Source organism: Strigops habroptila, chromosome 4 (assembly GCF_004027225.2).
Source record: "Strigops habroptila isolate Jane chromosome 4, bStrHab1.2.pri, whole genome shotgun sequence".
NCBI classification, from domain to species: Eukaryota; Metazoa; Chordata; class Aves; order Psittaciformes; family Psittacidae; genus Strigops; species Strigops habroptila.
This window is the reverse complement of record NC_046358.1, coordinates 58,590,383-58,605,663: the sequence shown is the minus strand read 5'-3', so window position 1 is coordinate 58,605,663 and position 15,281 is coordinate 58,590,383. Positions and strand designations below refer to the sequence as shown.

Below are 15,281 nucleotides of genomic sequence, written 5' to 3'. Positions count from 1 at the left end.
TTGTTTTTTGTGGAAAGCTGCAAAGTCCCAAGAGTATGGTTTCTGAATTTACTTCAAAACGAAGAGAAGAATGCTAGTAGAAAGTATGCCTTTTTAAAAAATAGGAGATGAGTTCTGATGGTGATGGTGATGAGTATTTTATTTTGAACAAATATGAAGAGCATTAAGGCAAATGAGATGGAGAGATCAGATGGGGAAAACTGGATTTTCATGCGACATTGCAATGCAAAAGACTATTTTTTGCAGGCTCTGCAGATAGAAGGAGACATGGGAGGAAAAAGAAGGATTCATTGAAATTTAAAGGATCAGTTGAAAGGAGGAATGTAAGAATAAGAAGAAAAAACAGTAGCTTTAAAATGTGCCTAACTTCTTGCATAAATAGGTTTATTGCCACAGAGGTATTATATTGATGTTTGTGTCTACTTCAGATATACCTTGTAACTATCTTTTGCAGGTACATGGTCAAATTTGTGTCATAGTGCACTCATGATGTTGTGGCTGAGGTGGGAGTGTATAGGATAGAGAGACAGAAAAGCTTTGAATTGGAGGCAAAACACAAGTATTTGTTTGCTAATGACTTTTGAGGCTGCCTAGTTACATGGTAATGCCTTCTATGGTATGAGTGTACTGCTTTTTCACTGAACTATGTTTGGTTTTGTCTCCCTGGGGAAGTTCATGAAATAGACTGGGCTGCAGTCTTAGTACCTCATAACCTATACATCGTATTTCACTGTGGAATTATTAGGGAGATTAATGAAGATGGTGATGAGTTAATGATTCTGCTGATATGTTCCATGGACAGACTTTATTAATGCCAGTTTCTGAGGGAATCTTGATTTGTTTTATACTTTCTTCCATTTTTTGCATACTTTTGGCTTCAGAGTGTTGAAATCCTATCGGTATGTATAGTAAAGGATCATGATTGTGATTGTTACCCCTTCAGGCATTACACACATTCCTTATTTCTTTTCTGATTTTTATTTGTAATCACTTTATTTCCTGCCCTTTTATCCAGCCAAGTTTTAATGGACATCAACACCGGTGCATTATTAGGTGTTTGTAAAGTCTAGAGTCATGTGCTTGATCTTCATGTTGCAGTCATAACTTAAAATCCATTTGCATGTGAAATACAGACCCGTCCCCCAGTTTTCTTCTGTTGCCTGAAATTTCCCTACAAGTAAACTTAAATAACTTCTTTCTTTATTTTTAAGTGAGGAAGGAAAATTGTCTACCTCGCAGGATGCTTCTTGTAAATATGTAGTAGAAGAGAATGCAGAGGTTACAGAAGACGCTCTTTCAGCTCTGCAGCCTACTAACAACAGTCCAGAACAGAGGTAACTGCACTCAAGAATGCTTTCAATACTATAAATATCAGTTTGCAGCTTTTTGTAATAGGATTGATGTAAAGGGATTAATGAATTCCTGTTTGTTATTGGCTTGATATAAACATGTGCTTGCATCTGTTTATAAAATTCTCATAATTTATATTTGCTGTTGATTCTAAGACTCTTGAGTTGTCAGAAATGTATTTGCCTTTTACTATTTGTCCTGCAGGGTGTTGTAAATATCCCAATTCTGTTTTGTGATATGTTGTCAAGTTAGAATACTGAACAGATACAGTTATGAAAATGATGATTTAAAAGAAAATATTAGGGGAATAAGATTTGTCCTGAAAACTTACGTAAGTTAGGTCTACCATTTTTTCGTTCTGCATTTTATACCACAGAACAGTTTGGGGGTGTCCACTAACTACTTCAGCTGTATGGAAAGGAAATGGTGCCTGAAGTCATGCTTGTTTGATTGTAAATCAGTTGTTGTTTGTACCCTTGTCTTCATCAGATGTTAATCTGAATACTTGCAGATGTGAAGATTTTTCAAAGTGCGTAAATAGTTTGCTTCAAATAAAACTTTTCTGAAATATGGAGCAGCCTGGATTGCTCAGCACACTTACTGGAGGAAAGATTTTATTTTTTTTATTTTTTTTATTTTTATTTTTTTTTTGGCATGTGGCTGCTAGTGCAGTCTTGGAGAATAGTAATTCAGTATGACTTTTGGGGTGTGTTTTGCCTCCCAACTTAAAATTGACTTCACCGAAATCAAATGCACATAGGGCGACACAGTAATCGCCAAATATTTCAAATGCTTAATGCACATGTCTCATACCTGAGATTAGTTTCTAGGGTTTAGTCAGAGCAGGATTCATCTTTATCTTAAAAGCCTAAAACAATCAAGAGCTTAAAATAGGTGAGAAGACTTTGACCTTTGAAGGCAATATTTGGTGAAGACCTTGCTTGGAACTTAGGTATTCATAAGTACTTTAAAATTAATATCTAGGCAAGAGTTCACTGGCTTCCTAGCAGTACCAGCTGCTTATTGAACAAGAGGTACAATCCCATAGACTTGTTTTTTGGTGGTAAGACATAGAGGGGTATGCTGCCTTTTCCTGCTTGAGATGTAGCGCAAGGGTGCCCAGAGGAACTGTGCTGTCTCAAAGAAAACCCTGTGTAGGAAAATCTAAGTGTGTATTTACTAAACTCTGAGTAATCTGTAGGGTCTGCTTCTCTTCCTAAGGGCAGGGCTTGAGGGGTCAGAACTGGGTATGCTGCCTTCTTTTTGAGGAGGTGAGGATGCTCTGAATAGGAGCATGTTCTGAAGGGAGAGAGGATTTTACTTAATTAGAAGCAATTCTAGGAGTCACTTTTGCCCATAAACGGGTATGATTTTAAAAATCAGAATTCAGAATACGCATACACACACGTTTTCTAAATGTGTATTTAATTAGTTGTTTTTAATAGTTTAAAAGCTGTTGTGTTTCTTGATTTTAATAGATTTTAAACTATTAGAGAAATGCAGTATTTCTCTCATAAATCCTGTGAAAGTCATTTTGAAGACTTTATGGACACTGTGTCTAGATTTCTAGTGAAGGCAAAATTGAAATGATTTTGTAAGCAAAGATTTTGAGTACAGCTCTACATACAACGCAGAACTACATGTTCTGGTTATACTGTCTGCAAACTAAGAAAGATGCAAGCATGTTTGGCAAATTTAGGTTCTGGGTTTTAAGCTTGTTTATGGGCTAGTATGTCTTACCTGTGCAGTACTGGTTGTTATGCCGAAGCTCTGCTACCTTTTCCTGTAAGACAGAACTTCCTGCTCTGCATAAATCCCATGAATTTAATCAAGAAGTGGATTCTAATAAGAAAAAAAACAACCCAATCATGTATACTTGGTTAAAGTGGGAAACCCGTAAACTGTCTCTCACAGTCTCTGTTATCTGGAGGTACCGTTTTTATCAAGACAATGTTTTCAATGCTGATAAGCATCAAGTTGTAGGGAAGAAGCCGTTGGGTACTGGGCGACTGACTTCTGTGTGAAGATGCTTGTGTGAACCAACAGGGGGCGCTCGGAGCCAGCAGTTGGCGACATTGCTCTGGAGTCGCAGGGAATCTCGATGGATTCCTACCCTCGAGTCCCGCTGGCTGCAGTGGATCTCAGGGCTTTCTCTAAAGGTGGCTGTCACAGCAGAAACTCTTATAAGCGCAGTATAAGAACCAAGATAATTATAATTGTGCTTTTGGGGCTCCATGCATGTATGACTAGTGGGAGGAGTCCCCTAGGTAGGTCTTTGGCTGGTGGCCAGCAGTAGTCATCTCTGCAAGGAGATGGACTGTCATGGACTTCTTTCCAGATAACAAGTGACTTACTGCTGTATGGAACATCAGACTTCCTGTCCATGCAGCAATTACTTCTTACCTTCCTGGTATCCCTAAAAAGTGTTTACTTTTGTCTAGTTCTGTCTGTCTTTTGTCTAATGTGTACATATTTTTCTTAAAAAGTGTTTTTAGAGCTTAGCAGCCAAAGATTTAGCTAGGGGACTCCTGCTGGTCATGTGCATGTAGAGCACGGACCCAAGAGTGGCTTCTCTGTGATGTACACCATCAGAGAACAGGAGTTACAGGTAACTTTTCTCATATGTAGTTCCAAATGGTTTATATTCTTGAAGGGACTCTTCAAATGTATTCAGTATACTGGTACTGAATGGAAGTTGAGATTTTTTGCCTTTGTTGGTTACAATTCTTAATGTTTTCATGCACTACTGATTTAATCTTTGTGTTAGTCCAGAGCAATTGAGCCCGCATTTACATTAAGCTTCTTATCTATTATCTAGAAATGTGTATACTGTTGTTGTTTTCACTTTTGCAGGTTTGCTCCTTATTTTCCTACATACTTCTGAACTTTTCTTGCTAATGGACTGACATTCAAAGTATTTGTGAAATAGCAGTTTGTAGATTAGATGAGTAACTAAAGCAGGGTTTTTGGGTTTTCTCAAGACACTGTTGTTTTTCCTGTTGTCTTAGCTGCTTACGTTGAAATGCAACCTTAAATACTCCTGGTATCACATTTCACCTTGGAATAAGATTTGGAGAACTATCATAAATGTGGTTTTTATCAGTGGTTCTCTTGGGGAGGTATCGCATGTCTAGGGATCACTTAGTAGCTCAGTTAATAAAGACCAAAGACTCTGCGATGGTGTGCTCAGTTAATTAAAGTGCTATGCTTAATTAGGCATTGAGGACTCCAGAAAATAAACGGGATGAGAGGAAGCATAAGCTAATAATAAGCTAATGCTCCAGCTCGAGGGTCATGCTACACATGATTGGAGTTGTTGGTTTTGGGGAGGTTTTTTCGTACCTACCCAAATTCGTTTTGAACGTTTCTTTTGCGTACTTACATCTTTTTTTGGCCTCTTAGGACTGATCAACACACCCATTTAGGAGAGGCATCTGTTAATGGCCCTGTATGATATGTGATGTCTACTACCTTGGCTGAAGAAAATGAACTGATATCCAGGTGTTTGAGTGTTTCTTGAGGATTTCATCTAGACCCTGTTGAAGCCAGTCACTGCTGCACTAATTTCGCAAGGGATCAGGACCAGCAACATTTATATTCTAGATTTTAAGACATTGTACAGAAATTCATAAGTGTAAAAATATTGCACATTGAGAAATACCAATAATTTTTGCGTATGTTTATATTGTATTGTTCTAAATAGTGGGTGGCCTGTGAAATAAGATCCTGCTACCCACGTAATGATGACAGTAGTGTTACTATAGTTAAAATGGCTGTAAGAATAGTTTTATAAAAAAAGTGAATACACAAATCTAATGTATTTGAGACATTACTATTTGACGATTAGTGTGACCAAAGTATTTAGCAGTTTTCATACATTTTTCACCTTGTAAAAAGAAAAGAAAAAAATTAATTCATGTTTCTTCTGAAACGGAAATGCCCTATAAATGTTATTTTGGTTGGTTTAGCTTACAAAAGTGATTTACATAAGAATTTTTTGGTGTTCAACATTTTACAACAGGTTTTTTAATTGGTAATTGTTTTCTGTATTGTTCAGAACAGATCAAAAATGTAAGTCTATTGGTAGAGATTTTAAGTATTTATTGCTACAACTTAGTTGACAAATTGATGTTACTGTAAAGCCATATGTTCTGTTAAGTCTTGTTTGCTTGAAACAATACCTTACAGGTGAAACACTAGAATATTTGAAGTGCACATGGCTTGTTGTGTTTGTGATTCACCTGCCTTTTAACCCATTCACCAAGATTTAGTTTAATACCAAGCATTATACAATGGAACATTTCAGAACAATCTGCGTATTTAAAACGCTATAAACCTTTTAGACAAGTCAAATAAATGAAATGCCTGTGCTGCTAATGCAGTTACAGTACATGCATTTTAAGAGTATATAGTGTTTTTAATACAAATTTTGGCAGCAGAGCATGTTAATTGTTACTTTCACTGTACTGATCTGTGTGAGGCTTTCATTTGTATGTTCTAAACCAGTTTTTTCTCAGCTGGTTTGTGTATATATATATAGTGATTATGGAAACTAATTCTGTGTAATTTATAATTTTCTATGTCAGTGTAAAATTCCAACAGCCTTCTCAAACAAACAGAAGCAATATAGTGTATATTGCCACATTGTCTGGTGAAAGGGTTAAAGAACTTCACCTCCTGCACTTTTAGATGCAAATCCTTTTTTGTTTCTGTAATAGTTATATTCATTTATTTTTTACATCATTTGTTTTCCTGACCAGTATTTAAAGCCAAAAGGATACTCTAAACAATGGCCAATGAGTTATTCTAGAAGGCATCCCAAGCAACGTGCCTAAACATTATATTACATACAGAAATAATAAAACAAGCAAACTACATATGTATAGCGGCATTGCCCTTATTGCTTCCACTTGCATTTTCTGCATTAAATTTCAGTGGCATTTGTCATCGTAAATTGTTGCAAACTGATCAGTTGTGTGAAAATTGAGGGGAGAAAAACCACAATATCATAGGTGGAATCATTAACTCTGGTTGCCCTTTTCTTTGTTCTTTATAGGTGATGAAATCCAATTGGTTTCTAAGTTGCTTTTTTTCTTCAGTTCAGAATTACTTCCAGATCAGCTTGACCAAAAATGTTTTGTGTATTAGCTTTAAGGTTGGCAGCTGTCCTTGTGTCACTTTCTGATCTGTTATTGAACAAGCAGGTTTGGAAACAAAACCACTCATTTCAATATATGAATTGCAATCCAAGTAGAAATTACAAATACAGGAGAGCAGTGTGTTGGCTTACAGAAGTGATGCTTGTAAGGAGCAAAACTTTTGTCTTTTCCAATGGAGCTATTTGTCCCTTGCAAACAAGTTGAATTATCTAGCTACATAGCCATTAAAAGTGATGGAGATACTAGGAGCAAATGACTTGAAACTGTGTTTCAGCCCTGTTGTCTACAGTTCAGCAAAGTCCTCTAGTATGTTGCCCTTCCTTTTCTTAATGAAGGGGCACATCCATCCACTACCCAGTTAATAATGAACTCAAAATTGAAAAGGGGGAGAACTTTGTCCCGCTTCCCTCCATTCCTGATGGGTAATGGGTAATAACAGTTGAGTGGAGGTGTGAGAAGTGGTGATGAGTGGAATTCGCCTTTCAGTGTAGTTTGCCTTCTAATTAAAGGGTGCAATAGAGGTAAACTAGGTTGGCTTACCTAATGCTGATTCCAGTGGTCTTGAGAGTTCTTCCTTTACTATTTGCATTTATTGTTGGTTTTGACAGCCTGTGAGGGAGGGGAATTTAAGCCTGGGATGTAACCTAGATTTGATGTAGTGTGAGTTTGTTCTGAGGAGATGTAGGATGTGTTTTACCCACTAACTGTATTATTACTTGTACAGGAATCCTGAACTTGAAGAGGAAGCTTTGGAGGTGTGTTTTGAAGGTTTTTATGGCAGGTGGGGGAGGGTGTACACACCTTTTGCCATCATTTACCAATACTTTATGCTACTCACATAAGCTTACCAAGGTTTGAACATACCTGGAGAGTTCTTCTGAATGGCTGTGTTACCCGACCTGTTTAATCAAATTTTACTTGCAGGCAATGGAATTTGAGTCGTCTTTATTAAAAGGTATTCTAATGCTTTTGCAAGATGGACTAAAGTCTAATACTTTTGTACAGGTTTGACTTCCTACAGCACAGAGCATTTAGCAGCAGTTAGGATGAAATAAGCATTGCACATTTCACAGTGCTCTTTGAAATGCCTAGAGGCGCAGTCACTTGGAACTGAGGAATAGTGATGTCAGTTGATCAGGGCAATGGATTTAACCCTCAGCACTCTTTTGGTAAGGTTATTCTACTCAAGCAAGATTGCATTGCAAGAGGGGCTAGGCCAGCAATGTATGCAGTAGCTCATTGTCTCTTCAGACCCATGTCTCTGTTACCTGGCAGAGTGCATGATTCGTGCGCTATTGACCAGTTAAACTACTATTTCTAAGTGTAAGTGTTGAACTAGATTTTATAGCAAGATTATTCTACTTAAGTAAAAGTGTAAACTGTCATCTTGACTAACATTAATTAAGCAAACGTTCCCCCTGTTCAGTGAGTTGACAGGTAGTCACTGAGAAGACAACAGGATAGTTGAAAGAATCTCATTCATAGAATCAACTAGGTTGGTAATCAACTTCAAGATCATCAAGTCCAACCATTACCCTAGAACTGCCAAGACCACCATTAAACTATATCACTGAGGGCCTTGTCTACACAGTTTTTGAACACTTCCAGAGATGGTGATTCCACCACTTCCCTGGGCAGCCTGTTCCAATGCCTGATCACCCTTTGGGGGAAGAAATTTTTCCTAATATCCAATCTAAGCCTCCCCTGGCACAGCTTGAGGCCGTTACGTCTTGTCTTATCGCTTGTTACTCGGGAGAAGAGACCGACCCTCACCTTGCTACAACCTCCTTTCAGGCAGTTGTAGAGTGATATGGTCCTCCCTAGCTTTCTCTTCACCAGACTAAACACCCCCATTTCCCTTGGCTGCTCTTCATCAGACCTGTGCTCCAGACCCTTCACCAGCTTTGTTGCTCTTCTCTGGACCTGCTCAAGCACCTCAGTGTCCTTCTTGTAGTGGGGGGCCCAGAACTGAACGCAGGACTTGAGCTGCAGCTTCACCAGTGCCAAGTACAGTGGGACAGTCACTTCGCTAGTCCTGCTGGCCACCCTATTGCTGATACAGGCCAGGATGCCGTTGGCCGCCTTGGCTGCCTGGGCAAAAGCTGGCTCATGTTCAGCTCCGTCAATCAGTACCTCCAGGTCCTTTTCCATGAGCAGCTTTCCAGCCACTCTTCCCCAAGCCTGTAGCATTGCAAGGGGTTGTTGTGGACCAAGTGCAGGACCCGGCACTTTGCCTTGTTGGACTCATGCCACTGGCCACAGCCCATTGATCCAGGCTGTCCAGATCCCTCTGCAGAGCCTTCCTACCTACTCTCCAGCAGATCAACGTTCCCACCCAACTTGGTGTTGTTTGCAAACCTACTGAGGGTGCACTCGATCCCCTCATCCAGATCATCAATAAAGATGTTGACTGTCTTCTGTTGGTATCTGTATCAGACAGTGGCACAAAATTGCTAAAATAAGTCTACCGAGTGCTAAAACTCAAGTGACCTTTCTGCTGGAGTTCTCCAGAACACTTTTCCTGCTTTATCTTTCTAGAAACACTTGTTAGTGCTGTATTTGTTAAAGAGGGTGGTGGTTCCATAGTCACTGCTGAGCCATCGTTCTGACATGTGCTTTCTATTTAGAAGGGTTTTGCTTTGGAGTGAGTCAGGTGGACTGTGCATATTGATCAGCCAACATTCAAATGAGAAAAGGTAGTAACTAAGAATTGTGAGATGTTCGTGGGATTATGGGGTCCTATTCTTTCTCTGGGGTCTCTTCAGAATTAAGTAGCTTTAAAAGCTAAAAGGACTGAGGAAGAGTGTGGCTCTTCTTCATGCTGTTTATTTTGAAGTACTCTAAAAACAAGTCACAACTCGGAAGTGGTGGGTGACTTCACAATACCTAAAATGTTTTAAGTATATGGATCACGTGTAATTTATGTGATCCATGCATAATTCATATTGATTGTTATGTCCAAGCACTTAAGACAGTTTTAAACTAAGCTGTATAAATAATACAGAGAGATACTCACTTGTGTGCATGCACACCAATAGGTAGGGTATATTCTCTTCTTAAAATGTCTAGCTGCAGTGTGCATGGTACATTTCCTAAATTCCCTGAACTGTAGAATACTAGGAAGAAGAAAGAGGTAGTTGTGCATATGGTACAGCCCATTCTGGAGCACTTCAGTAAGTATAAAATGTTTTTAAGCTCCCGTCCCTGCATGTGTAGACACTATCAGTGGTTTCCAGCCAGCCTGAGTGTAACATGACGGGAGAAGGAACTGGTGTCTCTAGTTTCTGAGACCAACTTCAGCTTCTGTTACAGAAGATTTCTCTGTTTCCATCATAGTCCAGCTACTTGAGCCTTTTTGCTGATGTGTTTATAACTTCCCAGAAACTGAGGCAAGAACTTGTGATTATTGAATCAACACTATTGGCTTCCACCAGAAGTGGTGGAATGACAGTGGTTCATCCGTAAACTTGTATTGATGCTGTTAATCTATTAACTACTGTGCTTCTGCATGCTGCATTAAATTCTTCTCAATTCAATGGTGAAGTCTAGCTGCTTCAGCAATTGCCATCAGTGCTGTCCTCAAGAACACACAGACAGGTTGACTGCAACTTTGAATTTGGTGTTGCACAGATGTAAACCATCCTGACATCCTCTGTGAGAAAGGAAGGTCTGTGGTGTGGTGGAAGAAGCCTCCAGTTGCTCTAAGAAGTGGTCTAATGCATTCTGAAAATAGTCCAGATGAAGTACACTCATCTGGGTTGTTCTCTAGGAGCTTCCTGGTCTCCGCTGGAAGAGCAGATTGCCCTTGACTTTGCACTAAGTCCAGAGACTAGTGGCTACAGATAGGACATTGCATGCGGGACCTCCTGTCCCCAGCCACCCCAGTGTCAGAGCTGAGCAGGCTGCATCTTTGAGATGGCTCAGCTCTGGAGAAAGCTTTCTCCACATGGTAAGGCATGCCTAGTGCAAGTCTCCAATTATGAAGTAGAACAGAGTATCTCAGAAATAGGCTTTCATCATAAAACTAGGTGCAGGTTAATGGTTACGTTAGGCTTGAATTTGCATATGAGAATGCTTGGTGCTCTTTCACCTGCACTATTCTCCGACAGTATCTTCTATTAGCTGAGAAAGTATGAACTATGTTCTAAAATGACAAAGTAACCAGTTCCATCAATGAGAGGGGTAGCTGCTACTTCTAAATGCATTTTTGTGCCGTGCGTCTAGAGAGAAATAAGGAAAGCGGTGTTGGAGTAGCGTGGCATATTCATACAGAAATTAGATCACTCAGTTACACTAAAACATTTATATTAGGAGCAAGAAATTCTTCATGTTTACAGATGTTCAAAGTCTGCCACCAAAAGGTTATAGGTAGGCAACAGAGTCAAATGGGAAGATCATCTGTGTTGCATATGTCAAGATACTGGCTTGAAAGAAATAAGGCAGATAAATAATAAAGTTAAGCTTTGCGGGAAATTGAAGGACATTTGGAGATTTTAATCTCAAGAAAGCTTTTGTTTCTTTTTGGTCATTGCCACACTTAAATGAACTAGAAAAAGAAAATCGAATTTTCTAGCTGGCTAAGTAAATAATGGGTGACTGCTGTAAAAAAAGACCTTCAGGATGGACATGTGCTCCTGGGAGAACTTTCTTCGGATAATTCATGGCCATGATGCCTGCGTCAAGTTAATCATGGAAAAAGATGAAGTTGTGAGATGGACTAGAAGAAAGAAACAGGATGCCCAGTAATAGAATCCTCTGAATAAGTTGTTCTTATTTATTTATACTGATGGCATGGGCTGAGTATTATGTACTGAAATCTGACCCTTTGGAATGTGAAGATTGAGAAACTCGAATGATTGCTGCTGCTAGACAAAAAATACGTGGTTATATAGTTTTCTAATTACGTTAGTAGTCTTGAGACACTTCTCTCTAGACTTGCTATGAGGACTGCAGATTTAGTCTTTGCTTACATATAACAAAAGATACGACTGATAGTATGGCATGTTTGAAAGGGTTATTAGTTAATTTTTAAGATTGTTTTGATACTGTCATAAAACCCAACCATATATATCATCAAGGTATTCCACAGGCATATATGACTATAGGACTTAATATGGTCTCCGAACTTTAGATTAGCTCCAGCTTTGTTCCAGGCTAGTATGTCTCTGCTTGAATACTGCTACCTTTGACAATCTTCACTGTATGTTCTTGTAACAAAAAAGCTTTTTTGACCTCAGAGTGGAAAGCATAATGGGGCAAGAATTACTATTTTGTAAGCACTGGAGGGCCTTGATGTGTGCTACAAACCTCTAAGAATGTTTTAGAAAATCAAAGCATAAGCTTTTCTATTAGCTACAGCTTTTCTGTTGAGAAACAAAGTAGTGATACCTACTACTAAGCTGACATATATTTATTAGGTCTTTGGCTTACTGAATATATGTGTAAGAATTGCTCACTGCTTTGCTGCTGCCATAGCATATATATTAGCAGTGGATGTATAGTACTTGAACTCTGAAACAAACCCCTCTTAGGAGTAGTGAAGGAGAGAGCAGAATCTATGTCAACGCTGCCTAGTACTCTTCATTGTAAGGGACTTGTATCCCTTTTGTGTGAGGGCTTTATCGGGATAGTTTCTTACGGAACTGAAGAAAAAAGAACAGTGCTAGAAATGAGGGGGTTTCTACACTCAAAAGATGACAGTTACAAATTGAGTGACAGATACATTGTACAGTCCAATTAGCTCATGCCTTCTATGCATTAAGAATCCTGGCAGTGTTGTATTTGGCATTCTCTTTTGCCTGATGTCTCGTGGAGGATTTCACAGAACTAAGACTGGGGACTGCAAAGATAGAATGAACTGTCATTAGAACTGCAAAAATCACGTATTTAAGACAGGTATTTATGAAGTAAATGTTCCTTTTCATGGATGTTAGAAGCTAAATAGAGATGAAGGCTGATAAGGAAAAGCATGTATGTCTAAAGCTGAAAGAGGCAATTCAAAACATCTCTTCTACAGAGCTGTCGAACGAAGACTGGAATTTCACTTCTTTCCTACTGTTGCTGTTTTGTGTCCAGTAATTTGCCTCTGATTGGTGAATGTTAGTTATATTAGTTGAAGGCTTTTAATAGATCTGGATAAAATAACTTGCTACTAACAGTCAAAAAAGCATACAATTTTATCGCTCCAGTTTGTAATTGACAATAGGTCTAAAATTGAGAAGTGGCATATATTATACAAATCCAGGCAGTAGATCTAACTGAAATAAAACTCTTCTTACCCCATATCTGAAGAGTTAAATTATGCAGGAAGAAGTTCCACATCTTCTGTCTTCAGTTTACCAGCTATCCGTACAACTGCAGTGCCTTGCATCTGACATCAGTTTTTTGCAAAAGCAAAAGCCTGAGTACGTCACTGCGTCTATGATGCATCACACCTTTTTCTTAGACATGACTTGGTATACTGCAATTTTAATTTGTCACAATGAGGAACTAGGTCAGAACTGCTTAGTTTGTTTCTCATAGTAATGTGAAATGCAACTAATACCGAAGCACTGGCTGGGAGTCCTCTAGCAGCCCAAAACTTGCCTTCTGCTGAGCCTTTAGACTCAAATTTCTTGTACCCTTGTTTCCTACGTGTTGTGTTTTTTCTTTTCACCAGATCAGCTGGAATTCTGGGTCTGTCACATGCTGTGTGAGTAGCTCAGTTTGAGTTATAAACAGCGTAATTCCATGTAGTCTGTGCTTAAACTCTTTTTTATTTCTCGTCCCTTGCCCACTTGAAAACTGGCAAAATGGTAGAAATCCAAATAGGACGTATATTTCCTGTCTGGGACCCTGTGCATTTGTGGGGAAGAAAAGGGCCTGTGCTGCTGTAAGAGGAGTAAACTGACAGCTGGGCAGTAGGAAGAGGCTTGATTGAGATCTGGTGCCTGAGATGATGCAGAACACTTCAGGGGTGGCAAAGTCCCCAGATTTCCAGCCTCAGTGGCTCTCAATGCTCAGCTTGAGTCTTAATTTGCAGGGTCCTCATGTCCTGCAGAAGTCGAGGCTCAGCAAAGTTCAATAGCTCCCTTTGGTAGTATCCAACACTTCAAAACTTTGAGCTGCACAACCAAGTTGCATTGTCACCAGAAAGGAAAACATGACCACTTGTCCCATCCCATGTAATTTGGTTTTCTTTCCACTATGCATTTCTACCCATTTTCTAAGGATTTAAAGTATTCTAAAGCATTTCCTATAATATATTTTACTACTGTCACTATCTTTAAAGGAAGACATTTGTTCAGTTTAAAGATAAAAACTTGTTTGTAATAGATTACAGGTGTTAAATAAAAATATCAATGTTTAAATGGGTTTAAGATTAAAGCTTTTGTTCTTTTCATCAGGTTTACAACTGTTAATGACACCAGAGAATCAATAGTGGTGGCACATTCTCAAACAGCTGTTACTGTGATATTAAAAGATATACCTGCCCTTTCATAAACAGTGTAGGGAAAAATGCCTCCTTTTCATAGATTTTTAGTATAATAAATAATAATAAACAGCATAGTGAAACTCCTCAATTACACGTATAATCACTAATTACACTAATATCAATCTATGACTGTTGCCGTCATGAAAGAAGAAGGAAAAGATGGACAATTTCATCTTACAGGAAAAGTTTTTAAATTCTGTATGAAGTACACCAGAATCATCTTCCTAGTGTGGGCTAACTCCATAGTAAAAAAAAAATAAAAGTACCCTAAAAAAATTTGCAGTCTTGGATGTAGTACTGGAGTTCTGTCAGCAAATTTGTAATGTTCCCTATGCACTTAAAAGAAATAAAAACTCTTAACCAAGTAATTAAACTGAGATTTAGTCAGATTTGGGCACTTTTGTATTGATGAAACATTTGCTGTAGAACATACATTTGAATGATGACCAGGGTAACACTTCTGTGTTTTACTTACTGGTGACGTGTTGACACAGGATTAGCATTACTAGTTGCTGTGTAAGACTATTTTGCACTTTGAACACCTAAAGCTTAAATTGGCTGTAGCATCTATTAATATCTTCTCATATTTGTTTAGTCTGAAAGTGACAAATGTTTTTATATTTGAAAAGGCAGCATTCATGAGCTGCAGTAGGTAGACTCACAGTGTTCCTGCAGAGAAACCTTCCTCTCCAGTGATTATTGGGAAAGCCTAGGGAAATAGCTGGCTCATGTAGCCATATAGTTACGTTAACTGAAACTGAATGATAGAGATAGTTCATTATCAAAAATTTCTTGCTTACTAATCAGAAGAACAATAATTACAAATAAAATGTTAAGTGATATTCTGGGAAGCTGGACAGCAGTTACATAGGTAGCAGCATATTGCATTTCTTTCTCAGGCAGGTCAATTTGCCCCTTACTGGTCTACTTATCCATTAGACCAGTAAATGATAAATGTGTAGGATGTAAGTTCCAAAGTGAGGGCAAGAACCATAAAGCTTTTAAATCATAAAATGACAAAACTTCAATTTGAGAAGGGTGATATGAAGAAGCAGTGACGAGAAGAATGCCAAGGAATTAAGTAACTAGCCTATGATTATCCTACAATGTGCTTCAGATACATGTCAATTCTGATCAATGATTAAAAAACTCTGAATTTAAAAGCATTTTCCATTTCTATCATAAAGATTAGCTTTCCAGGGCACAACCCCATTTGTAGCACTGTATCTCATAGACTTGTGAGGCACAACTCCCCCTTAACTTTCCATGTTTGCCAAAAAGTTCACATTTATCTACTC

At 38.5% G+C, this 15,281-nt stretch overlaps 1 protein-coding gene and 1 long non-coding RNA gene across 23 annotated transcripts in view; both read left to right on the top strand.

The window, feature by feature from the left end:
• PPP6R3 (protein phosphatase 6 regulatory subunit 3) overlaps positions 1-6,304 on the top strand; it is a 56,849-nt gene extending 50,545 nt beyond the window's left edge. For 9 of the 22 annotated variants that reach the window (XM_030483879.1, XM_030483870.1, XM_030483863.1 and 6 more), the window contains 3 exons: positions 882-899; positions 1,212-1,334; positions 4,753-6,233. In XM_030483879.1, coding sequence (XP_030339739.1) covers positions 882-899; positions 1,212-1,334; positions 4,753-4,804 — 193 coding nt within the window. In that variant the 3' untranslated portion in view covers positions 4,805-6,233. Of the gene's footprint in view, positions 1-881; positions 900-1,211; positions 1,365-3,836; positions 3,959-4,752 lie in introns of all 22 variants that reach the window. The other 13 variants (XM_030483883.1, XM_030483872.1, XM_030483881.1 and 10 more) reach the window with 7 other exon arrangements.
• Positions 6,305-8,836: 2,532 nt separating this feature from the next.
• LOC115607082 lies at positions 8,837-14,230 on the top strand. Its single transcript, XR_003991083.1, has 2 exons — positions 8,837-10,377; positions 10,411-14,230. It is a non-coding gene; the product is annotated as an uncharacterized LOC115607082 (long non-coding RNA).
• The last annotated feature ends 1,051 nt before the right edge of the window (positions 14,231-15,281 follow it).